Source organism: Danio aesculapii, chromosome 8 (assembly GCF_903798145.1).
Source record: "Danio aesculapii chromosome 8, fDanAes4.1, whole genome shotgun sequence".
NCBI lineage: Eukaryota > Metazoa > Chordata > Actinopteri > Cypriniformes > Danionidae > Danio > Danio aesculapii.
In genome coordinates, this window is record NC_079442.1 from 26,105,024 (window position 1) to 26,132,192 (window position 27,169).

General features: G+C 34.9%; 1 protein-coding gene across 1 annotated transcript; it reads left to right on the forward strand.

The window, feature by feature from the left end:
* The first annotated feature begins 208 nt into the window (after window positions 1–208).
* mov10b.1 (Moloney leukemia virus 10b, tandem duplicate 1) lies at window positions 209–26,131 on the forward strand. The gene is made up of 22 exons (XM_056463506.1): window positions 209–473; window positions 922–1,021; window positions 5,037–5,230; window positions 5,303–5,541; window positions 5,680–5,923; window positions 7,548–7,673; window positions 8,192–8,351; window positions 9,714–9,868; window positions 10,755–10,928; window positions 11,030–11,177; window positions 11,326–11,493; window positions 14,194–14,291; window positions 14,381–14,478; window positions 14,570–14,668; window positions 14,749–14,851; window positions 19,419–19,536; window positions 22,199–22,390; window positions 22,722–22,793; window positions 23,761–23,886; window positions 23,961–24,049; window positions 24,135–24,253; window positions 24,918–26,131. Exons 1-22 carry the CDS (start codon window positions 325–327, stop codon window positions 24,977–24,979), a joined length of 3,033 nt encoding a protein of 1,010 aa, XP_056319481.1. The 5' UTR covers window positions 209–324; the 3' UTR covers window positions 24,980–26,131.
* The last annotated feature ends 1,038 nt before the right edge of the window (window positions 26,132–27,169 follow it).

Genomic DNA, 27,169 nt, shown 5'->3' on the forward strand with positions numbered 1-27,169 from the left:
GCGCACTTGTCTCTCCGAGCACTTGCTAGAACATTTCTTATAAATTATAATGATGCGGGTTTTTTTTTAAAACAATATATATATATATATATATATATATACTCGTTTATTTTTGACCACTAGTGCTTTGTACATGAGCTTCATGATTCTTTTTTACCAACAGATTCATTGTGGATGGATTTTACAGCGTTAGACCTTAAGTTTCGTTTCCTCCCTTCCTGTCGCTTCCGACGAAACATCTGCGCTTCTTTTAAATAGTGTTGCTCAAAGCGGTCCTTATAACTGTAGGCTACACCATCACAGAAACAACGCTTTTAAAGAACCATGAGCAGAAAATACAGGAAAAAACTCTCTAGAGATGATATGCGTGCCGTTGGGTTTGACTTCATAGAATTTCTGGATGACAGGGAAAGGAGATCCACTACAGATAGAAACACTCTCAAAGAGATCTACAACGAGCAGTTCCGAGACAGGTAAACAGCTGTTAATAATAATAACAATAACAATAAGATGATGTGAATGCATGTCAACTAGTTGAACGATGGTATTTACAGGAAATGAATATTGTAAACACTATATGAAGAGTTCAGATGCAAAAACCTAAATAAAATAAATTTTCTCCTAAAATGAGCATTTTTCTCAGCCTTCTACATTAGTCTTCAGTTATTTCACTTCGAAGTCTATTAAAAGAACTTATCACTATAAACGTAAAATTACTACTCAAGAGTAGTAAACGCTAATTTTTTAGATAAATATCATTTTTTTGCATCTAAACTCTTCATATTATAACTATAATCTAAAATATTTAGTACATACAACATGTTCAACAAAATGAAAGACGTTACTGTGACCAAAAAAAAGGATACAGATATTATTGTGAGAGAACTTTTAGTTCTGTGTCTTTTTTTATTTTATCAACAGGGATGGAGTCAGAGATCCAAACTTCTCTTCAGTTCTCTTTGCTTTGACACGTTCCAGCAGAACTAGAGTCACAAGATCAGAAGTTTTCTTTGACAAAAAAGTAAGAAACTTATTTTATTTACACCTTGCGGACAGTCTGCCCTCTATTGTTGATGCCTATTCAGTGTGTTTTCTGCATTGTCAGGGTGAGTTTGCTTCTGGGCTTGGGTAAAATGGAGTATCTGTGGCACACACCCATAAACACGTACTCTGGAGTTGTGTAAATGTATTTAATCATACGATTACACAAATATTTTGTAGCAATAATGCTAAGATAAAATGTTTATGCATAGAAAAACAAATGATTGTGATCCTCGAAGAGTATACTTTCATTTTCATTATACTGAAACTGTGAATCCAGTTTAATTGGTGCATTATTGAGCTAATGATACTTATTTTATCAGATGGACATTGACACTAAAGTGTACTGACTGTTGACATGCAGCAGTTATGTAACTGTTTGAGTCAGGTTTTTGCATTGCTTGTTTGGTGATTAATCTTTCAGGGTTATTATTCCCACAGTTTATTATAAAATCATACCTGCATTGATATGTGTGACTTCAAATTAATTTAGTCTTTATGGCTGTGATGTCTCAGTTTCACTATAACATGATTTCAGATTCTTTATGTATTAATTCCACGATAACCGTCATGTGCTAGGATGCACTGTATTGTAACCAGTGGTGTAAGGTTACAAATTACAAATACTCAAACTACTGTAATTAAGTAGTTTTTCTTAGGAATTGTAATTTACTAAGTAGTATTAAAAATGTGTACTTTTACTTTCTCTCTAGTACATTTTTAGTGCAGTATTGGTACTTTTACTCCACTACTTTCCTTTAGCCTGCAGTCACTACTTTGTTTTTTCATGTCTATGAGGATTGGAAAACGTCTAACCTAAAATCAACCAAATATTAACATCTAATGATGTTACAGCTTAATGTTATGTGCACGTTAGCACTATGACGTCTGTCAGATGTTGGATTTTAGTTGCCATACCTGATAAGTATTTGTCAGTATTTGAAGTCAATATGACATTGGTTTAAGATCTTGGCTCGACAATGGATTTTGGTCACTATCTACCAAATATCATCGTCATTTGACATAGTTATTATACATCAAAATAACATTATCCTTAGACACTGGCTAGACATTCAATTTTGATCACCTGAACTCAAAACATAATCTAACCTAATATTAATGTCTTATGAAATTCTGTGCCTGCTGGGCAATAACTAGATGCACTACAGAATGTTACGTTTACACACATTCACAAATGACATGTAAATGCATCAGCTTTTCACAGCGTAATTCTCACTACTCACTTCTCTTGAGTACTTTTGAAAGGTCAACTTTTCACTCGTACTTTGAGTAATATTTACAACAGATACTGTTACTCTATTTGCACTACATTTTTAGGCAAGTAATGGTACTTTTACTTAAGTATAATTTTTCAGTAGTCTTTTCACCACTGATTGTAACATTCAAGGTAATATTTTTTTCTATGGATAAGGCAGTGGTAGAGATGGGAAGAGCAAACCAAGATTACTCAAAACATCCTTTATCTTGGAAATTTTCTGGCTGTCTACTGAATGTTTATAGTATGTTGGAAAATTCTCCCATCTGTCATTTCAGACAAGGTCATCAGGGCCTCTCGAGAAAAGGAGTTAAACCTATTACCTTCAGTGAAGAGACACAGTATAAGAGAAAGACATAACATCCATGCAGTTATTTAGAAAATAAGAGTATAATGAAGATTATGTGTGTTTAAGTCTTTTGGGAGATAAAATGTCAAAAGGTCAAAGATGAGGGATTTATACAGAAAAGTTCGTCTAATTATTCTGTACACATCAAAATAAACAAAAGAATAAATTATCATTGTATTTTATTAACTTTTTTATTATTGTTATACTTTTGACAAATGGGTAAAAATGGGTTTGAGGTATAGTTGTCGATAAGCTGTCAAACTATCCTATGTTCCTTAAAGTTGTAGAAACTTGGTAGAGTGTCTGATTAAAATACTGGAAGATACTTTAGATCTTTGCTCTCTTTCATTTCATTAAGTAGAAGAAAATTTACAGCAAGCATTCTTGTATTTAAAAGACATCTAGATGTCTTAACATAGATGTCTTGGCTAAAACAAAGGCTAAATTTGGGCTGTGAAAATCAATTAGACGTTTGACAATAGTCAAAAACAGACTGAAGATGAGGATGTATAAGATCTACAGGATGTTGCGTTGTTCTTAAGACATTAACACAGTGGGAAATGACTGATTAACTGAGGTCTATTTGTAGACCTCATCAAGGAGAATAATAGAATAATGTTTAATATAATGCCCAATTTATGGAAGCATAGCACACACACACACACACACACACACACACACACACACACACACACACACACACATATATATATATATATATATATATATATATATATATATTATTATTATTTTTTTTTCATTATTTATAAAATAGTTCTGTCTGGTTCTCGAATCTGATTGGCTGATGGCTGTGCGATATTCCTGTTATAAAAGCACTGGTACAGCCTCCTCACCCTCACCATCACTCCGCCCACATAGAGTGACAGCAGATCAATAAACTCACTACAGCTTGACAAATGTTGCAGCTGTTGGACAACATAATGTGCTTTTGAGGCTTTTTAGGTGAGAATATATCTGTTTAGATTGCACCTATGCCGTTCATTTATAATGATAATGATAAATTATAATTTTAAATATTTATAATTTCTGAGATGCAGAGCAAAGATGGTTAATGTTGTCCATCCACAAGATGGTGACAGAGAGCGCATAATAGGGATGTTCGGTTTCATGTTTTTTGGAGTCGACTCTCCATCCCTTCCACATAATAAGCGTATTTTCAAACTACAGCTAATTAAGTCATTATAAAACTGGTAAGTAAGTGATCTCTTTCTTTTGTATGTTGAAGTGCTGTGTTTATACCATAGTAATTGTAGTGTATTGAGTGTGAAATGGGACTCACATATCAGGAATATATGTATTTTGTGCTGGTCACTCTTTGTATAACCCTGAGTTACTTTTTGGTTGGCCATCTGTTTGTTTCTAATGAGTCTCCTGTTTTCGAAAGAAAGAAGAAATGCCCTTATGTGTTTAGCGTTTTTTCCTCATCACAAACACAACAGTAATCTGGTAGTGTTTGTGTTGTTTTGGCTTTTTTGGGATTAATTATTGTGATATGCTGATTGTAACAGAGAAATACTGGGAAATATCTCATGCCATGTATTTTATGCTATTCAGCCTTATAATCTTAAAATGTGAGCAAAAATCACCTGTTTTGTCATCACTTTAGACATTACGCTAGAGAATCATTCAAATACTAGCTCTTAAATGACGTTTGTAAATGAGCAACAGTTTCTAGGATGTGAAGGAATGGTGAAAGAAAGACAACAAGCACCAAGAAAGACACTAAGGCCTCCTACCAGTGCTGATATACAGCCATATCGCACTGCTACTCGTGTGATATTGATCTTATATATATTGTAAGAGCCATAATTTGATTTATTATAATTTATTAATAGTGCTCTAATTTATGTAAAGTTTGCTTATGTCGATATGTTAAGTTGTGTACATTTGCTTATTTCACCCCTACTTTTTTGTTTGTAATGGTTTGCTCCGCCCTTATTGGACTGTTTAAGTTATATTACGATATAGAAAAGTGAAAGAAAAAAAGAGCCACACAGTCTTTTGACCGGAGTTTGTTATGCTGTTTGAAAAATTATGTAAACATCTTTAAATGAAAAGAAACCCGAGTCAATTTATTGCCTGACTGATTTTAAAATATGTATATAAGATTCCCAACATATTATGCTTACATATATGGGGCACTATATTATTACTATGCCCCATACATGGAAGCATAGTATACTAGGAATTTTATATATATATATATATATATATATATATATATATATATATATATATATATATATACACACAATTATTTGTTGTATTGGTATTCTTCATGAAGCTTAATTGAAGCACATCCATATGCTTAGAATATCTACAACACTAACCCTATTGTGGCATTTCTAGATTCGAGTGAGGCAGAATGATCAATGGTCCAGATCCTATCGCAGCCAACAAAACCATGCTACACCCCATCTTAATGATACTAGTTCACAGCCATCCACTAGTACCCATGTTTCTGATCCCCCATCAGAAAATAGTGTCATAGCAAGGAGAAGGCTGGCAAAAACCATAATGCGCCAAGGAAACAGTGAAGACATGTAAGGTTGTTACTTTGAATGTTGAATACAAACCATTAAAATGATCAAAACTAACAATGTTTCCCTTCTCAGGTCTGTGTTTTTTGCTGATAAATATGGCGTACGGGTGTCCTCAGAGCTACAAATAGACGATGGCAAGATTCAATGGTGTGTGGAAGGGGCAGAAGTTCATGAGCTGAAGCTGTTTGTGGAGAACACGGGTCAGGAGGCCATACTTTTCACATGTTTCTCTGCTCTTCACTACCTACAGTATTTCACTCTCTACGACAGCCAGAGAGTCACAAATGATAATCCACACCGTCTGGAGCCAAGTGAGTCAAACTATATAATACTGAAGAAACTGGTGTTGGTGTTGTATGGGGGATTCATATGTTGGCATGCTTGTGCCTTTAACGTATTGGGTTTTAGTGCATAGGTGAATCAAACCTGTTGCTCTTGTTGTTTTAAAGATGAGACGTATGAAGTGATCTTAAGATTCAAATCAGATCAGATGGGAGTTTATCCAGCCACTCTGGCGTTTGAGTTCAAGGAAAACCAAGACACCCGTCCTTTCCACATTGTGCGCTTCATTGAGACACAGCACAGGTCTGAGCTCACAGCGCAGCTGGGTCCCACAGAGCCATTCAGACCTAAGAGGCTTGACACCAATCAACCAATAAAGTGGAACATTGAAGAGGGCATTCGACCTGAGAGGTGAGAGAAATCTCTGCTTGAGTTTTCAATACATTTATACACTTCTATGCTGCTTTACACTGCAAAAACCTGTTCATCTGATCATTAGTGCAGATATTTAATGGCCAATCACATTACAGCCATTGTATTTAGGCATGTAAACATGATCAATATGATCTGCTGAAGTTCAAACGGACCATCATAATGGGGAAGAAATTCAACTTTCAATGGGGTTTTTGGTGCTAGGCGGGCTAGTCTTAGAATTTTTAGAGACTGCTGATCTACTGTTTTCACCCAGAAGCATCTCTAGGATTTAAAGAAATAATAGCCATTGAGTGGCAAGTTCTTGTTGATGTCAATGGAGAATGACCAGACTGGTTCAAATGCAAATGTAACAGTGACTCAAATTGCCCTCCTTACAAGTACAACCACAGACTGCAGAAATGCATCACTGAATGCACAAAACAGGCAGAAGCAGTAGGCCTTTATCAGCTTAACACATGAAACTGAGGCAACAATGCACACAGGCTCCCAAAAACTGCACTGTAGACGATTTTAAATAGGCTGCATGGTCTCGATTTCAGACAAAATTTGCATGGTAGGTTCTGAATTATTGGTGTAAACAACATGACATCATGGAACCATCTTGCTTGCTATATCAATGGTTCAGACTGTTGTTAGTGTAAAGGTGTTAAGAAGATTTTCTTAGCACACTTTGGGCCTCAGTACCAATTAAGCATTCTTTAGATGCCACAGTTTATAATTGCCGAACGTGTTCATGTGTTATGACCACAGTCCATGAGAGCTGCTTTGGGATGTGGTAAGAATGATACACTTTAAAACCCATCAGTCAAATGAAATGAGTGTAGTTAACTCAAAATTGATTAAAAGTTAATTCTACTCATTTAAAAAGAGTTTTGAACTCAGTGTTGAAGGTAATTAGTTAATTAAATACCTCATTACTTAAACTTAAATGGAGTAAGTTCACAGTACTCATATAGATTTGTTTTTTAACTGAAATAGTTTGTTGCAATCAGTTTCCTCAAACGGGTTGAGTTGTCTTAACCTATTGGGATTTACAGTACTCAGTTGGTTTGGGTTCTCTTCATTTATTGGGTTTTACTTTGCTCAAATTGCTTCGTTTACTCAAATGGATTAAGTTCACAGAACTCATTAGGATTAGTTTTGGAACTTAAATGGTTTGTTGCAATCGGTTTCCTCAAATGGTTTGAGTTACCTTAACTTTTGGGGTTTTACAGCATTGAATGCATGATGCTACTTTAATGAATGGCGTAAAGAGGCCAATTTTAAGAAAAAAAGTTAAATCTAGTACTATTTAAGCTGTCCTATAGTGGCTATTAAGCTACTAAGCCTACTATAGTGAATTGTGTGTGAACTTACACTGTAAAAAATGCAGGCTTCCACACAATTCATTCATGTTGTCCCAACACAAATTGATTAAGTTAATTTGACACATTTAACAAATTTACGGGAATTGTTACGGGGGACTGTTACAGGGAACATAAAAAATTAAGTTTGTCCCAATGAAATCTCAAGAATTGTGTTGTTTCAGCTCATTTTAATTTAGTTTGAACAAGTAAAAAAAAAAATTGTATATGCTTTGTTTTTCCCCTCTCATCTGCAGTTCTTCTCAAAACTTGCTGAAATTTGTGGTGCCACTGGACAAATACTTTTGTCCTTCTTACACCTCTGCCTTAATTGAAGTCCTGAAAGGAAACCATTCTTCTGGAAAACAGCTTCAGGAACATCAGTTAGTGGTCTCTAGTTTTGTTAAATTAGGTCATTCTGCTGGTTACTCGGTAATAGGCATGGGCTGGTATGTTTCTGACTGTATGATAACCTTGGATTTAAATATCATGGTTTCACCGTATCCTGGTATTGTGATTACAGCTCTAAAATAAGTTCTTTACAAAAAAATAAAGAAAGAAAGAAAACCCTTTTTTTCACAATTGAACACAATATATTTTATTTTAGGAAACATTTAAAATATTAACATTTAAATATTATATATTTAGAACAGTAAACATGTCAGGCTAGATAATTCAAACAAATCAATGACTTCTGCTATTTTTATTAGTTTCAGAAACACCGATTTTTTTACAACACATTAAAAAAAACTTACATATACCTTAGGAACAGTATAACAGAAAATTTTAGCGGTTTTAAGACCTTAACTTTTCTGTTATCATCCCATGCCTACCCAGTAATCAGTTCTCTGTATGAACATATACATTAAAAGCCAAGCCTGTTTTATTTGTGCATTTGTAGGTTAACTCTGGAGAGTGATTTGAGTTTTCATAACTATATGGACCGCTTTGATTTGCTTCTGTACCTGGAGGAGGATCAGATGCGTATGGACATCAAGAGATATAACAAAAAGGATGTGTCCATGGTGAGGGATCGAGATAAAAGACTGCTGGTCTTAGAGGTGAGTGGCAGTGTCTTTCTGTTTGTTATTAAAGTGTGTGTTAGTGTGTTGGTTCAGACTGCACAATTTTTTGTCTGTCACAATCATGTATCATTTTCTGTTCATGGCACAAGACAAGAGTATAAAAGTCAAACTGTATTCCTATTGTATATATATAAGCAACAGAGTTGTGCCAAAGTTCTTTACAATAAAAACACAATAAAAAAACACATGCATCATATGGAAAAAAAGACATTATAAAATTATAATTGACCTTAATCAAAAGCCAGAGAAGACAACAACTACAAAAAAGATTTGAGAGCAGTATTAAAACTGGCTAGCAAATGTGCAAATCTCAGAGGCAAACTATTCCAAATGTAACCCATGATTTCTTACATTTGTCTGAACCCTGTCCTTTTGGAAAGAGTTAAAAAGGCATCCATGAGAAGCATATAAATTGAAAAAAAAAATCTGGACCTAAAATGGACCCTTGGATCACACCACAACAAGAGAATGCTTCCTAATGCTTACTGAGTGAGAAGCAACAACAAAAGTCACAAGGCCCAGACAATAAACATGTCAGATTAAACATTGCCTCCTAACAAGTCATTGCTTCTGTCTTTAATGACGTGCATGATGTCATGGAGAAGGTGAAACTAGTGGCTAACTTCTGTAAACAAGAGTGTAAATGAGCAATGGCTACTCAAATGGTGTGCTTCGCTCACTCTTGTAGTTTAAAGACACAATATTAAAACAGTCAGTGGGATATTCAGCATTTAACTTTTCCTTTTCTTGCATTGACACCTTCGCTAAACTAAACAGCCTGGACAGAGTTATCTTATTCACTAATAGACATATTTAGCATGCCCAATAAGCCAAAAGTCCCCTGAAAATGGTTTCCAACTAGTGCACAAAATGAAATGAATTACAATGCAATATTTAGTTTTTCTGCAATACATATTTTACTAGTCATTTAGTAGCTCTATTTGGAAGGAAATATTATTTCTGGGGTCATTTTGTAGGGGGCCGCATTTGCTTAATAATGACCAAATTACATTTACAATAAAACAGAACAATTATCTGTTCACAAAATAATATATATGAAGAATGATGGTAATCATGGATGGTAAACACTGACTACAGTTGTATAAATTAAGTACTATAAAGGTCAATGGGTAACATAAAGTGTTTGGTTACCAACATTTCTCCTTTGGTGTTCAACAAAAGAAAGAAACTAATTCAGGTTTTAAACAACAGGAGTTTGAATAAACAAAGAATTGATTAATATTATTATTATATTTTTAAATGAACATCCCTTTAAATAGTGTCATAATTGTTAGAAATGCTAATGTTTTAAGATCTGTTGTGTGTATCTTGTTAAAGCTCCCTGGTGTCTCAGAAAACAGGCCTTCAGTCCTGAGAGGAGATCACCTGCTTCTTACTAAGAGCGAGGAGCTTCAAAACTCAAATGTGACCAAATACAAGGGATATGTCCACAGAGTGGAACTGGATCAGGTCAAACTGGGCCCTTCCAAAAGGTATGAGGTGTGAAGAGTTTATGACAGGTGTCATTAGAACAAAAGAACACTAAATCTTAACTCAATGAAAGCCAAAAATAAGTGTATTTGTCAGCTTCAGGTTACTATGCATTCAAAATGGTCAGCCTATAAACATTTATGGCAGCAAAACAGTTTGATAGCTTAATCTAAAAGGCCATGTTTGACGCATGTTTAAATAATTAAACAGATTTCAATTCTATTGCCTATGTGTTGATATTTACAGAGGTTTTAAGTAGCATTGAGGCAAGTAAATAAATTACTTGAGTATTTCAATTACTTTTGAAGCACAGAAAATAGAAATGTAATCTAAATTCTAATGATGTAATTAGTAGTTTATTACTTTTTTGAAGTAACATACCCAATGCTGATTGTTTCAAAGCAGCTTTACAGAAAATGTTTCTAAATTACACTTAAGCGAAATGCTCTGAAGTTAAGAGATGTCACTGAATTAATTCAACACTACAAACAATAAGAAATATTCACCGTGCACCAATTCCACATATCAGTACAATATGTGAAGGATCATTTGACTAGACTGAATACAGACTCGCCATTGATAAATATTTGCCATGTTCGTTTGGATATTTTGCATTATTTTGCATATTTGTTTACAGAACAATTCAAGATTCAATTTTATATTTGTTAAGTATGTTTGTTAAAATATTTTTGCAGCTTGTTCAAACAACTTATTTAAAATGAGCTAAAATAACACAATTTTTGAGATTTTTTTTGGAGGACAACCTAATTGTTTTATGTTCGATTTACTTAAATTTGTTAACCTAATCGATTTGTGTTGGGACAACATGAATGACTTGTGTGGAACCCTGTATTTTTTTAAGTATATGTGTATGTTTTCTGTGTAAAGGCTGCTTGAAAATTTCATAGACAATATGAAATTCAGTGTGGAGTTTACAATCAACCGTCTTCCATTACAACTGCAACACAGAGCAGTTCATATGGCGGTCCAGCACAACCTCAAAGATGTGCTGTTCCCTGTGGCCTCAAGAAGCCTGAACCCTGTGTCTCCATCTGCTCTGAGGTCAGTAAGACCCATTTGCGCTGAAATATACTACAAAATCATATTTTGTTCATATATTATGGAGTATTTCAGGTTTGATACGTGTGTTTATGTGTCTCTAGACTCTTTGATCAAAAGCTTGAGAAGAACCCTGAACAGAAAACTGCAGTGTGTAACATTGTGGCCGGTACATCCAAACCAGCACCGTATTTGGTTTTTGGACCTCCAGGCACTGGTAAAACTGTCACGATAGTGGAGGCCATCAAACAGGTAAAACTGGTTATCATAATCCCAACTCCAAGCGCGCACTCAAAAGATACACCTGCATGAAGATCATCTTATTGTGTACTGTATGTATACATTTACAAAAGATACCATCTTTTGTGATTGCTTTTTGCTCTGGTTTTTCATCTCTCAGGTGGAGAGGAGTACAGGTGGTGCCCGTATCCTTGCTTGTGCTCCATCTAACAGTGCTGCTGATCAACTGGGCGAAAAGTTGATTACTAGTCAACATGTTGATGCACGGAACATATACAGAATCTACGCTAGCTCACGCAATCCAAAAGACATACCTAAAGTTCTAGAGGTTAGTGCTTGTGAGAATGAATGAATTTTTAAAAGGTACATGAACAGAAAAGGGAGTTTATGATGGGATATAGAGTGCTCAGCATATTTGAGTACACCCCTCACTAATCTCTTATTTAAATTAATATTTTACATAGGATGATTTACAGTGTTATATTTGTGCATATACATTAGATTAGTCAGTAATAAAGCCAAATCTGGAGCTAATCTAACAAAATAACTTACGATAACGGTCCAAATTAGTAGTCTAAATGTATACAGTTGAAGTCCGAATTATTAACCCAATTATTATTCTTTTATTTTTTTTATTTATATTTCACAAATGATGTTTAACAGAGCAAGGAAATTTTCACAGTATGATATTATTTTTACTTCTGGAGAAAGTCTTATTTGTTTTATTTCGGCTAGAAGAAAAGAAGTTTTAAATTTTTTAAACACCCTATTAAGGACAAAATTATTAGCCCCTTTAAGCTATATATTTTTTCGATAGTCTACAGAACAAACCATCGTTATAGAATGACTTGCCAAATTACCCTAACCTGCCTAGTTAACCTAATTAACCTAGTTAAGCCTTTACATGTCACTTTAAGCTGTATAGAAGTGTCTTGAAAAACATCTAGTCAAATATTATTTACTGTCATCATGGCAAAGATAAAATAAATCAGTTATTAGAAATGAGTTATTAAAACTATTATGTTTAGAAATGTGCTGAACAAAATGATTTCTCTGTTAAACAGAAATTGGGGAAAAAATAAACAGGGGGGCTAATAATTCTGACTTCAACTGTATATAGGTAAGTATAAATAATAGTAATAAATTATTTCATTTTTATGCTCTCATTTAATGTTTTACAAACATATTCAAGTTATATAAAGTGTATGTATAGTCAAATATAAACATGAATAGTAAAATCAATTTTTTGAGATTGAGTGGGTTAGCTTAAGAGTAAATTATAAAATCATACATAAATACTGTAGTAATCTACAGTATAACTAAGTTAAGTGTAATTAAATAAATAATGAAAGTACACTTTTTTTATTGAAAAAAGGTACCATTTTAGTTTAAGTATTAATTCTCCCTACTACCTAGTGGCTTATGATTCAAATATCTGTGGTTTATTTGTATTTATGAAGTACATATTCTACATCCCTAATTTTACCCAATACATAAACCTAACTAGTACCTTAATAACTAATAATTAGCCGCAAATTTGGATTTTATTGAAGTCGTAGTTAATGGTTTGTTAATAGCCAGGATAGAACAAAAAAAGAATATAAAAATATAGTATATTGAAAAATAAATATATATAACTATACTTGTAGTGTAGTGACATTACGAATTACAGTATTACGAAAACTTGTGTACTCAAAATTGACTACTATTTCACCTAATGTGCTCTTAAAAGTATGCTTTTATAGGGGAATTACCAACCTACATCACACATGATGTCACACGGGTTCAACCGCACTTAACGGTTGCAAAAAAAGGCTGGTTGCAATAGCAAACATGTCGTGTTGTGCGGTAGGATGCCAAAATCAAAAGTCCAAAAATAGAAAACTTAAAGTTTACCATACACCACACTGCTTTTAATGCCAACCGCAGACATCTTTGGCTAACAGCCATCAGAAGAGCTGATAGGAGCTAATTAAAAATTCTTGACTCTTCAGATAAGTTCATGCTATGCTAAATCATACACATTACTCGTTTTTGATTGCAGCAATGATTTCAGCAAAAACAGTTACATATGGTTAATTAAACTGCGGACACTGAATGCTTAGAATGTAAAAATGCAAGTTCACATACCCTGCCATACAGGTGCAGTTTGCTGTCAGAATGCAGTTATTTTGCTTGTTGATGCTCACCCAGGCCATGTACAGTTCCGTCATCCTTCCTTGTCTTTGGCTAGGCAGAATCTCGGTTTTTACCACTACAAAGTTTTGAATCTGGTAATCATGGAACATTATTTATTGCACATGATCACACAGAACAAAATTGTAAGCATCCAAAGACTTGTAGGCCTTCAACTTCTCTCTTGTAAAAAAACTTTCAATGAGATAGTTGTATATTTCGAGCTGGATGCTTGGCCATTTCGTCATATCCAATATCCATTGGGAGGGTGCTATCGCAAATGAATCTGTCAGACGAACGTTGCTCACTTTAACGTAAATTTTGCTGAATATCTGTGCTTATCACTGGGTGAAAAGCTGCTATAATATGCTGAAAGCATTATGTAAATAATATATATAATATGTAATCAATATAACTTAGCTCTAATACAACAACAAACTTTGTACAACATTGGATGTCATTCCCTCGCTGTAAATGCTAGCGCTCCTGTTTTTTTCTGCAACCTTGCTGCACACATATCTAGAATGTTTACGCACCAGTAATTCACCCATAAACTAAAAAGTAAGCCAATTTAGTTCCAAGCAGTATTGAAAAAGGATATAAAAAATACTTAAATGTATACAGGGTGGGTGAAAAGTAACTGTATTTAATGGCTATAGAACTTTTAGAAGTCCCTAAAATATAATTGTAAATAGGAATATTATTCCCATTTAGACAGAACAGGCTTTGGCTGTGAAAGGTAGTATTAGAAATATACTTTATTACCATTATAGAATACTTCATACAACGTAAAATAAACTTAGGAGCAACATGTTTTAATAAAGAATTTGTGTGTGTGTGTGTGTGTGTTTAGAACAACAGTAATGTGGAAGGAGACACGATTATTTTTCCATGTAAAGAGGATCTAATGACCTACAAGATCGTGGTCTGCACTCTGGTCACTGCCGGCAGGTAAAATGCATTGTCTTTTAGAAACAATATCAACTCACTCTCTTTTACATACTGTACACATCATAGATAAAGTACATGCATGTTGATAGGCTGGTCAGTGGGGGGTTTCCTGTTGGCCATTTTTCTCACATCTTTGTGGACGAAGCTGGTCATGCTGTGGAGCCAGAGATCATCATCAGTGTGGCAGGTGAAACGCTACACAATATACAGTAACATCAACAGCTAGAGTTTTTTTTTAAGTCATTCATTTTCAAGTCATGTCTTATCATTGTTTGTAGGACTGCTCAATGCAGAGACTGGACAGCTTGTTCTTGCCGGAGACCCCAAACAACTGGGGCCAATCCTGAGATCTCCCTTTGCCATTAAATATGGACTAGGTGAGATCAGTACATATTTATACAGCAACACATACAGTACACACTCCATATACTGTACATTGTAATTGGTCTGGTTGTAGGTCTTTCATTGTTGGAGAGGCTGATGACACAAAATGAACTTTATCAGAAGGGTGATACAGGGTTCGACAACCGTTACGTCACTAAGCTGCTGCAGAACTACAGGTAAAGGGGTTAAGCCATTGAACACATTTACTAGACTGAATTGACTAATTGTCTGACTCATTAAAGGCACAGTAAGATTTATTTTATTACTATATTCAAAAACTACTAGAACAGTGTTAAATATTTTTCTGACTCATGTTTCACCAAGGCGCCACGGTAGTACAGTGGGTAGCACGATTACCTCACAGCAAGAAGGTCGCTTGTTTGAGCCCTAGCTGGGTCAGTTGGTGTTTCTGTGTGGAGTTTGCATGTTCTCCCTGTGCTCACGTGGGTTTCCTCTGGGTGCTCCTGTTTCCCTCACAAGTCCAAAGACATGCGCTATAGGTGAATTGAATACACTAAATTAGTGTATGTGTGTGAATGAGTGTGTATGGATGTTTCTATGTGTTTGGTTGCGTACAACATATGCTGGATAAGTTGGTGGTTCATTACACTGTGGCGACCCTTGATTAATAAAGAGCCTAAGCTGAACAGAAAAAGAATGAATGAATGTTTCACCAAATTGTTTGTTAAATGTTTCAAAGAATGTAGCAATTAATGTAAGCAACCATGTCCTGGGTCTCCATGATAATAGTGTCACATACGCTCGATTTCTGATTGGGTTTTTATTGAAAACAGGCCAACACCAAAAACACTTTTAGCAAAATAAATTTAAAATGGCTTATAATTTATACAATATGATATAACAGTGCTGATTCTTCCCCATGTGGTCATGACAGGAAGTGGAAGTGGTCGACTGTCATAATAAAAGCTCTGCTGCTTTAGTGCTGCGTCATGCTCATCTTTCATAAGCAATTGTTTCAGCGGTCTCGTTTCACTTTGATGGTTTTCAGCCTTGCTCTACTTCATATTACCACCCTGATAATAAGTTTGGAATACTAGAACTCATCCATGACCATACTTCATTCTATACTATACTATACAGATCACACTACAGTTTTTGAGCCACGGATCAAACCATTTTTCAGATTAGCCAAAAAAAAGGGAGGAGACAATGTCATTTGCTTTCCATTTACACAAGAAGTTACTGCAAAAAAACATTGGTTTTTAACAGAACTTAGAACCTATAATTTTAATAATAAATAATATTAATTTAAATTTAAATTTTAAGAAAGAACCAGCTGAAAAAAAGTAAAATATTCAATACGAAAAATTATCTTTGCTACTATTGCTGATAATGTTAAATGTAAAAATCTAACATTTCATACAACAGATCACATTTATTTTCAATTAATGATTCACCAATTCACACATCAAACTTTGTTTCGTTAAAGGTGCATCATTTTTGAAAACCTATTCAGTGACATGACTTTTTTAGTTGTTTGTGGCCATCAATTGGGTAAAAAATGTAATTGCTAGAATATTCGCCAGCATCAAGTTCCATTAAACGGTCCTTTAAACGATCCATGTTCCATTAAACAGTCCAAGTTCCATTAAACAGTGGTTTTATTCTTTTCCATAAACATTAGTGTTTATATCTGACCTATAAACTGTTCTCCCAGTACTTCTGTGTTATTTAATTGTTTGTAACTAACTATATCGAGATATATCGCTCTCGATGCAGGCTAAACAAACAGTGACAGAAAACACCTTTAATTAATAACCTAAGAATGCATTTAGGTCCCACCACTACTTTTTCCGTCATCATTACAGTTTACAGGGAAGCCTGTAATGCTTTCATACATGATTTTAATGACACGGGAGGCGATCTCTCTGCAAATGTTATAAATGTTGAATTTACCTTTTTTTAAGTTCAAAAAAGTTATTAACCCGCAGGTTATGTGCGTTCCGAACTATGGGTTGGGATCCGTACAGATCACGAATCAACCATGATCCGTTACACCCCTATTATATAGTATGCTAAAATCAGTATGCGAGCCAAGTTGTATGTCTGAATTCATAGAATTAGTGAAACAGTATGTGAGAAATACCCGGATGACCTACTACTTCCGGCGAGATTCTGAAGTGCGCATTCGATGGACGCTATGATATCCCATGATGCCACGTAAGAGGATTCATGAATAGGAGTGAAGTGACACAACTGACAAATGGCGGATGTAGTAAGTTTGAGTTCCATTCATACTACTCATATTCATACTATATAGAACATACTTTTCAAACAGTCGTGTAGTCAAATTCAAATGTAGTACCTACTCGAGTGGTAGGTGATTTTGGATGCTAACAATTTCTGCAGAAATCTCGTAGGATGTAATGAAGACCACCACACCCATGATTTCATACTCAGTATGTAGCACTGTTTTTACAGTTAATCAATAAACCCCATTAGTAACTAATTCAATGTTACTAGTACTTATGCTGCGTCCAACATCGCCTACTACTCAGTAGGTACGGCATTTGAATTTAAACGTACTATTCGGTTGTTAGAAAATTCTCGATCTATACAGTATAAACGTGAGCAGTGTGAATGGAACTCAGAAGTACTACATCCGCCATTTTGTCAAGTGACCTACCCGCATGAGTTGCGTTGCTTCACTCCCATTCATAAATTCTCTCACGGAGCAGTATGGGATAGCGTAGCGTCCGTCTGATGCTCACTTCAGAATCTCGCCGGAAGTAGTAGGTCATCCAGGTTCTTCTCGTATACTGATTTTCGATTGCTATGAATTAGGACATACTACTCGGCTCACACACTGATTTTAGCGTACTATATAGTATGCAAGAGAATGCAGACTTAGATACAAGTCTCTTTTCTATTAAATACTAGCACTTATTCATTAGATACTAGTTTTAAATAATCAGATACTAGTATTTTTTATTAGACACTAGTGCTTATTAATTGCTTTTTTATTACATTCTAGTCATTATGCATTAAATACTTGTACTTAATCATTAAATATTAGTGTTTGTTTAATAAATACTAGAACTTATTTATTAGATACTATAAGCATAAAAACAGCTTGACACAGTACAACTCAACACAAGTACAGGGGCCTCAAGGTCGTCTCATAAATATAGGCAAAGTTTTTATCTATAGAAGAAGTTACAAAAATTCCTAGACCCTACTGCAAATGGTTATTTGTGAGACATACCAGAGTCATTTGTCTTTTTGATTTAGTAGCTTTGACTTAAATTGTAGCCAGGATTAGTAAAAAATAGCTTAATCTGCTTAGTAACAGTGATATGTTTTGCAGATGTGAGAAATAGCATTGAAATTAAATTTGAGGCCTGGCCACAAATGAATATGGGACAAAACTGGTGAGGTTTTTTAAGAGGACATGACACAATATGTAGTTTGAAACATTTAAGTAAAATAGATTGGGAAAGACCCAATCCAGAATAGTCACATGTAGAAATGCCTGCCATTATAAATGACAATTCAATGTGTAAAATATGTTTTAGGGGCACAAAATCGTAATCTAGGGCAGCTCAGTGGTTAGCACTGTCGCCTCACAAAAAGATGATCTCTGGTTCGAGTTTCCCACACAGTCAAATGACATGTGGTATAAGTGAATTCAGTCAACTAAATAGACTGTATTGTACGAGTGTATGTGTGTACGAGTGTATGTGTGTAAATGCGAGAGTGTATAGGTGTTTCCCAGTACTGGCTTGCTGCTGGAAGGGCATCCTCTGCGTAAAACATATCCTTGAATAGATAGTGGTCCATTCGTCTGTGGAGGCCACAGATAAATAACTTAAATAATTGTTAGAAACCTTCAGCTTATGTGTGGTCATCAGACTGCTTTTCCACAAACAAGGAGAGGGAAAAAATCACAAGACATTGTCTCAGAAAAATAATTCCAGAAATTTCATTTTGCATGATAATGGCATCAAATTCAAAACATATACTCAAGAAATGTGTGGCTTTTGACCTGTTACTTTTCCTTTACAGGACTAATTATATATATTTGTTTAAGAAATAATAAAATGTTTAGTGCGGTGCATTTTTTTTTAACATTACTTAAGCATCGATAACTTTTTTCAATTTGAGCATTATAAACTCTGGATGATGGATAATAAAGCCCAAAGTGTCTTTTTTCCAAGGATACATAAACTGTTCATTTAGACCAAATCATTCAGCAACTGTTAATGTTTTATTTTGGGAAGGTCAGTTTTGAGGAAATGCCTCTGGCGGTGAGGGAAAGAAGGACACCAATATAGTCTCAGAAAACTTTTTACAGTAATTTCATTTTGCATGCTATCTTAATTAAATTTGAAATATAAACTCATAAGACATTTGGCTTTCAAGTCATATTTTTCTAGGACATTACTTTAATGTTTTCCTGTGTTTGTTTATGGAAAAACAAATATTGAACACAATACAATTTTTTTTTCTCATGACTTCATAATGTATAACTTTTTATATTTTTTAACATGTAACTTAACTTTTTTTAAAGCTCAAAGTGTCTTCTTCCCAATGATACCTAATTTGTGTTTGTAGCTTACTGGAGTCAGGAATTGTTACTATTTAAAGTTAGGTAGGTGTAAATCCCCAAAAGTGAGTGCTGGCTAACAGGTTAAATCGACTAAGCCGAGGGAAAATGAATGAAGAAAATAGTAATCTAGCCATATCTCTAATTCTCATTTTGCTTTCTCTCTATTTCTCCAGATCTCATCCATCCATTCTGAAGGTACCTAATGAGTTGTTCTATGATAATGAACTGAAGGCACGTGCAGAAGAGGTCAGCTCCCATGAGTACTGCACGTGGGAACACCTGCCCAAAAGAGTATGACATATCCCATACACACAAACATGATAAATCACATTTCAAAAATGTGAACACAATACTGTAAGCTAAGTTGGTTTATTCACCCAGAATAGTACATTTATGAAATTGGAATGTTTTTATTGTCCCTGAAGGGCAATTAGGTTGACAGCCATAGCCGACAGTTAACAGTAACCGGTCCATAAGACAACATAGACAACATAAAATTAATCATAATCAAGTAAAAAACAAACAACAACAGAAAAAAACATACAACTTAAAGCTTTTGCAGTTGGAACAAATAAGTATATAACTTATAACTATAACTATAATAAGTAGTTATTATAAGTAGCCGGCAGCTAGCTCTCTGCAACTCTCACATGGTCCCACACTGAAGCTAAGCAGGGCTGCACCCGGTCAGTACCTGGATGAGAGACCACATGGGAAAGCTAGGTTGCTGCTGGAAGTGGTGTTAGAGAGGACAGCAGGGGGCACCCAACCAGTGGTCTGTGTGGGTCCTAATGCCCCAATATAGTGACGGGGACTCTATACTGCTCAGTGAGCGCAGTCTTTTGGAAGAGATGTTAAACTGAGGTCCTGGCCAAATCTGCCCACTGGCCTCTGTCCATCATGGCCTCCTAAACCTCCCCATATCATAATTGGCTTCATCACTCTGTCTCCTCTCCACCAATGAGCTGGTGTGTGGTGTGTGATCTTTCAGTATGTTTGGTCCCTTTAAAGACACAGATTATGTTTTGTACTCTGCCCTTTGCCCGCAAGTCTATCATTATAAAGAAATGTATGGTAACCTGGCTGGGTGATTCATTGAAATGAAATCATAAACATGATTACGCAGAGCTATGATTGTCTTGTACGACTTGCAGTAGTAAATCTGTTCCGAAAGCCATAGGGCACCCTCAAAGAGAAATGCTTTCAGATGAAGCAGCAATTACTGCACAGAGCCATAGACTGCATCCAGATTTGCATACTGTACTTATACTACGTCCTAAAAGTATGTACTTTTTTATGAAGAAAAAAGACATGCTTTTGAGTGTGTAACAAGAGCATTGGGACATGCTACTTTGGGACATACTACTTCCTCATTAACAGATCGTTATGTTGCTTAGTTATTTCCCCTGACAATCATCTTGACACATCATGCACATTTCCTTCATATTTAATCACACACTTTATTGGAGGTGCAGCAGCAGGTTAATCTGCCATTCCTGAGTCTTTCATGCAGAGAAATTTCCTCAGGTCTTTGGAGGATTATGCTTTCATAAGTTAAATTCCAAACACGTCTTTATATAAGTTTACATTGTTGTTGCAGATGAAATATAACATGGAAAATGTGATTTAAATATTTTCCAAGTGGCTATAAATTAATTCATAGTCATTCAAACAACTTTAACAAAGCCTCTCTACTTGATGGTTGGCCTTGTGTGTCCGCCATGCTTGTAGTTTTTCTAAACTTTTTTTTTTTTACCAGAATTTGTAGTTCTAATTGAATTCACGTCCAACACAAGGCATTGTGGGCAGTATTAGCAGTTAGATTACAGGCAGTATTTGTACACTATGAATTTCTACCTGAAATAGTACACCAACCTATGGTTTGGGATGTACCAATTCTATTTTTTAATTACTATTTAGAATGGATAGTATGTGAATAGGGACACAGCGAATAGTTCATTGTAGGGCTGGGGAATGAAACTAAAAATTTCATACCATGACATAAATCATCTAATATCCTGATAACGATATACACTCATTGGCCACTTTATTAGGTACACCTTACTAGTACAGTGTTGATCCCTCTTTTGCCTTCAGAACTGGCTTAACTTTCATAGTGTAAATTTAACAAGGTACTGGAAATATTCCTCAGAGATTTTGGTGCATATTGACATTATAGCATCACGCAGTTGCTGCAGATTTGTCGGCTGCACATCCATGATGCGAATCTCCCGTTCCACCACATCCCAAAGGTGCTCGCACTGTGATTATGACAAATGATTCGCACTTTATGACATGCAATGGTATCCTGCTGGAAGTAGACCAGGTTTATATCTTACCTTCTTTCATTTGGGTTTAATCGCATCCACTGCACAATATTCAGTAAACTGAGATAAAATTTTAGTACTACAACAGAAATAAATATTTTCTATTGTGCTCACCACTTTAGTAAGCTTACCCTCGAGTCTCATTTTCTCTGCAATTCATTGTCATAATTCTTCTCACATAATAATTATGCAACTAACTTCCATTTCAAGTGTTTTTACAGTAAATGCGTGGCTTGCTTTTGTTTTAATATTTGTGAATGAGGAAAAATTAACCCTCAATCAAGTTGACATCTTGCCCAATCTAAACTCCTTAAAACCTTTTGAGCATTTCTAGTAAGTTAACTCCTTCTCATAGGGTGTCGAACAGCAGTCATTAGTCTAAGGAATGTGAAGGTCAGAACTTTCAGAAGTTTCTTTGTAAAGTTAAACTTGGTAGTAGTTAATGGTTACATTGGACAGTTTGGGGGTTTTAGAGGTTTTCGTGAAGGCATTGTGTTTGGTAATTCTGATGTTACACCAAGGCCCCTTGTTTATCAAATTATTGCTTTTCCTTAATCATTTTAGCATGATTTTCACCTTTTTTGTTTTCAGGAGATGACACATTTTGCTCTGTGCTGCATTTTCAGGGCTTTCCTGTGATTTTCCATGGAGTGGTTGGAAAGGATGAGAGAGAGTCAACCAGCCCATCTTTTTTCAACACGTCTGAAATAGACAAAATCATAGACTACCTGAAAAAGCTGCTCCTGACACAGGCCAAGAAGGGAATTGCAAAAATCTCCCCCAAAGATATTGGCATCATCGCCCCCTACAGGAAACAGGTGAAAATGAAAATACCTTTTTAACAAATCTGTTAAATGATTAGCCCCCCCACCCATTAGTTAAGATGTAATTAAAATGTTAATCCAACCTTTGGGTTGGTCCTTATTTTACCCAAAGTTTCCAATCAATTTTTATCCAGAGATACACTCTTGTTCAACAATTGGGGTCAGTATTATTTTGATGGTGATGGTGTATATCTAAGAAATATTTTATACATATTATTTTTTGAAATACAGAAATATCTACACACATTTTTCTTTTCAGACATGCTTAAATTTTTCATACACATTATCATCCTCACTGTAATCTCTATTGTTTGTATTTTTAAAGGTGGAGAAAATCCGGCAGGCCATCAAGATTCACAGGGAACTTAAATCTCTCTCGGGCATTGAAGAGCTGAAGGTTTGACTCTAAGGGATCTATTTTAACGATCTAGGCGCAAAGTCTAAAGCACATGGTGCAAAAGCATTAAGGGCATGTCCAAATCCACTTGTGCTAATTTAAGGATGGAAAAATACACTCTGACATGACCTAACAGGGTCATTATTATTCTCTGAATGAGTTATGCGTGAGTTTTGAGCATAACGTGCATTAAACAAAGTTCCAAAGTCACATCACCCATTCTCTTTAAGTGTCAGTTGCATCACGCCATGGCGCATTTACTATTTACATGCCTGAATTTATAAGTGGAAAAATGCTTCACTAGCTAGAAAACACTTAAACAGACTATGCAGCATGAGGATAAAGATCGAGCCTCCTCCATTTGGCCTCTTTACTTACTCTTCACTTCTACTCTTTACATTCGTGGATAAGGAAACACTGTTGTTCGCACTCCACTGAAGACATCCATTAGTTTTCATATTTAATTTTGTATGTTAAACGCAAAAATTAGTTTCAAAACTATTTCTGAATTCAGTTTTAATTTCCAGCAAACAAAATAAAAGAACAATAATAACAAAATGTGAGTTATATCCAAACACAGGTTCTATTCTTAATGCTCTATTTTGGAGTGCATAGGTGCTTAACTAATGTACTCTGCACTGGACTTTAGACAAGCTTTTAGTTGGTCAGTGGCGCAGTCTATTTCAGTTAATCAAAATAGCAACACACCAACAATGCACCTTTAAACACCTCCTTTTTAGACCGGAGCACCCATGAGTCCACACAGTGGCGCAAATGGATTTGCTATTTAAACAACGTGGCACTAAATGTTAAAACTTAGAGTTGCGCTTGTCTGAAAATAGCAACAACTCGTGCAATACACACATCTTGCACCTTATTGCGCTGGGTGTATGATAGGGCTCTTTGTCTTGTTCACACTCCTATACTCATAAGCAGAAATAAATAAATAAAATAATGCGTTTTATAGGTTGGTTCAGTGGAGGAGTTTCAAGGCCAGGAGAGGAAAGTGATCATTGTCTCAACCGTTCGCAGCAGCAAGGAGCACATGATTTTGGATGACAAATTCAACATTGGGTTTCTGAAGAATGAGAAGGTACAGTAGTATCTCACACACTGTAGACAATACAACAAAAGACAAAAAAAAAACAAAGTCTTTCTGAACTCTAGAGATTCAATGTGGCAGTGACGAGAGCTAAAGCCCTGCTGATCATGGTGGGAAACCCTATTATTCTGCGGACAGACGAAATCTGGGGCAGGTACATGAACTTTTAAATGAGGTATATACGTGGATAATATTCATCATATGCATTTTGAACTCATTGCATATTGTTGTATCTGTAGGTTTATGAACTACTGCATTCAGGAGGGAGGTTATACTGGATATGATATTTCCAGTTTGGAAGAAACAGATGTGATTGCTGAGCGTTTGCTCAGTCTTAACATCAGGCAGGAGATCACTGGTAAGATATGGACTTTATTAAATGCTATTGAGTTTGTCCATCTCATTTATTGACTGGGTACACAAATACAATACTGTTCAAAATACTTCAAGTTAAATAGTTTGAAAGAGATAGCAAAAACATTTATAATGTTTCAAATCAGATCTGTTCCGTTTGAAATGTAAAAAATGTCAACATTTAACATGAAGTGTTTCTTTAGCACCAAATCAGCATATTTGAATGGTTTCTGAAGGATCATGCGACACTGAAGACTGGATTAATAATGTGGAAAATGTAGTTTTGCCATCACAGAAATAAATTACTAAATTAAATTGTTAGATTTTAAAATTAATAAATAAATAATTTTAACACAATGTTGGCGGTTCATTCCGCTGTGGTGACCCCTGATGAATAAAGGGACAAAGCTGAAGGAAAATGAATTAATTAATTTTAACACGTATGAATTTTTATATGAATGAATTTAACAAGTTTTTTATATGCAATAATATTTCATTTGATTCGTTTTATTACTGTATTTATTATCAGATAAATGCAACCTCGCCGACCAAAGAAACTTTTTTTTTTTTTTTGTTTTGGTCTTCTATGAACAGTTTCTGTGCTTTTTTTATTTTGTAAATGAATCCTGTAAATCAAGCACTCACTACCATGTTCTTTCTTTCTCTAGTGGAAACTGAGGAGAGTGTGGTCCAGCAGTTTTTGAGCCCTCCATGGAGACATGAACATTAAAATCATTCATTGAAAGTCATTAAAATGAAACGTCATTAAAGCCCCTCCCGATAAGTCTCGCATTATCATAGCCATGTTATTTTAGAGTGTTTATCGAGAAGGATCATTTTAACATTAAACTGCACACGATATTTGAACATTGCATTAAATTTGCAATTTCAACCAGCCTCAAAAAAAAAAAAGGAAATTTCCAAATGCTGTATGCTGTACGTCACTCCAGCAAAACAATGAGTAACCAGATCGGTGGGTGGGACTAAAAAAGTAGTTTTTTTTTTTGACCATGTTGTTTTTTTTGCCTCAGGTCATAGTCATGGTTTGGTTTAGGCTTCAGGTAAGGGAGATCATTTTCAACTTCATTGCATGATTTAAAAACAACCACCATTTTCAACACACACACACACAAAGTCTGAATTGCCCATATTTGCTCTGCAGATTTCATTCTCCAAGATTCTAGTGAGCTTTGAAATTGTTGAAAAGCCAATTCATGTATTCTGTTTGGTCATTGATCCTCAAGGAACAGGTTTTTACACCATTGATCTATGTAGTAGAAAGTAGAAAGGTTATTTTTACCTTTTTAATTTGCTGGAGACTTGGCATAATGCTGCCATTTTGTAGAAGCTCAGGATCGTTTAAAAGGTTGCTATATAAATTATTTTTGAAACTGCAGTGCCTTATTTCATGAAACAGCAGCAATCGAATAATATTCTAATTCATGATACAGTAACAATTTTGTTTGTGTTCCCAATTGGCTAGGGAACGTTTTAAAGGAGCTAGAGGTTTACACCAGTGTGTTTTCAATGTATCAAATTCATAATTTAATTTAAATAAACTTTTGGACTGAAGTTGTTGCATGTTAGATTAAAAAATAAGTGGTAAATCAGCAGACATATTAACATGATTCTTTTGTCAAAAAAACAGAAATCTGCATTATAGATACTTGTTAAATTATGGTTTCTCAAGCGAACTTCAAAATGTGCTGCATGCCATGGTGTGTTATTTAATTTACATTCAATGACCTTCTTTATTATTATTTCCTTGCTAAGAAATTCAGTAATTTGGTGTTTTTACTTGAATATGGTTTATTTTGACACTAAAAGCAGTTTATACAGTGTCTGTTGCAACCAAAAATAAAACATGAAAATATGTTGTTAATTTTCTTGTCCATTTTAAACTTTTATATTTAACTTTTATATATACTTTTTTGCATCACACACAAAGAAAACTGAGAACTTTTAGCTAAAGATCTGGTTTTCTTTTCAATGTCACACACATAAAGTCAAGTACATAATGATTCATACCCCTTGGGTAGGCCCACATGGAATCTGAGCGTGCAGAATTCAACAGATTTTCCGCAGAATTCCGCAGATTTTTAGCCCATCATTAATTCTGTTTATTTACTTGAGTAAATGTGTGTAAATCTATATTTATTCAGTTTTTAAATTAATTACAGTAATATTATTGACTAATATGAAAATGTTCATCTGTACAATGCAGTTTGTACGGTAATATTTTCTGTCTTTTAGTAGATATATTATATTAGAGACTTGCTTTGTTTGCCAAATAAAGAGAATCTAATTGGATTTGCACTTTAAACATTAAATAAAAGTTAAAAAGATAATCTTTTTTATTTCACATATTAAGGTTTTAGTCATGATACTCCCATAATAATTCCACAGAAATCCACAGATTTTTACCAAAATTCTACGCAGAAATGGCAAAAAACGTCCGCAGATTCCGTCTGGCCCTACCCATGGGTTTGAATAATTCCAGGCTTGACTGTATACAGTATATGTGTATATATACAGTATAGCCCAAAATTATTTATACCCCAGGGGTATGAATAATTCCGGCTTGACAGTATATACAGTGTTTGGGAGTAGGTAGCTACAAATAGCTCTGCTACTGGCTTAGCTACATTTTTCAGTAGCTCAGCTACTTTTAATACAATGTAGCTTTTCCAGTATCTAGCAAGTAGCAGAGTAGCTCAACAACAGATACTATACATTGCATGTTGTTATTCCGCAGTGGTCTATATCAGCATAGCCTCATCACAAACTACAATGGATAGTCTACTACAGTTTTAACATTTATTTATTCATTACTGTTATTCTGTAAATATTATTTTTCAATTAACAGTTGAAACGCAATCCATATCATATTCTAACAGTTGCTAATTAACCTGAAGTAAGA

Bases quoted from the DNA above. Each gene is read 5' to 3' on its own strand.
- mov10b.1 (XM_056463506.1), top strand. From the start codon at position 325: ATGAGCAGAAAATACAGGAAAAAACTCTCTAGAGATGATATGCGTGCC. The intron at 5,924-7,547 runs GTGAGAGAAATC...TCTCATCTGCAG, and splicing joins GAGGGCATTCGACCTGAGAG to TTCTTCTCAAAACTTGCTGA. The intron at 14,292-14,380 runs GTAAAATGCATT...GCATGTTGATAG, and splicing joins ACTCTGGTCACTGCCGGCAG to GCTGGTCAGTGGGGGGTTTC.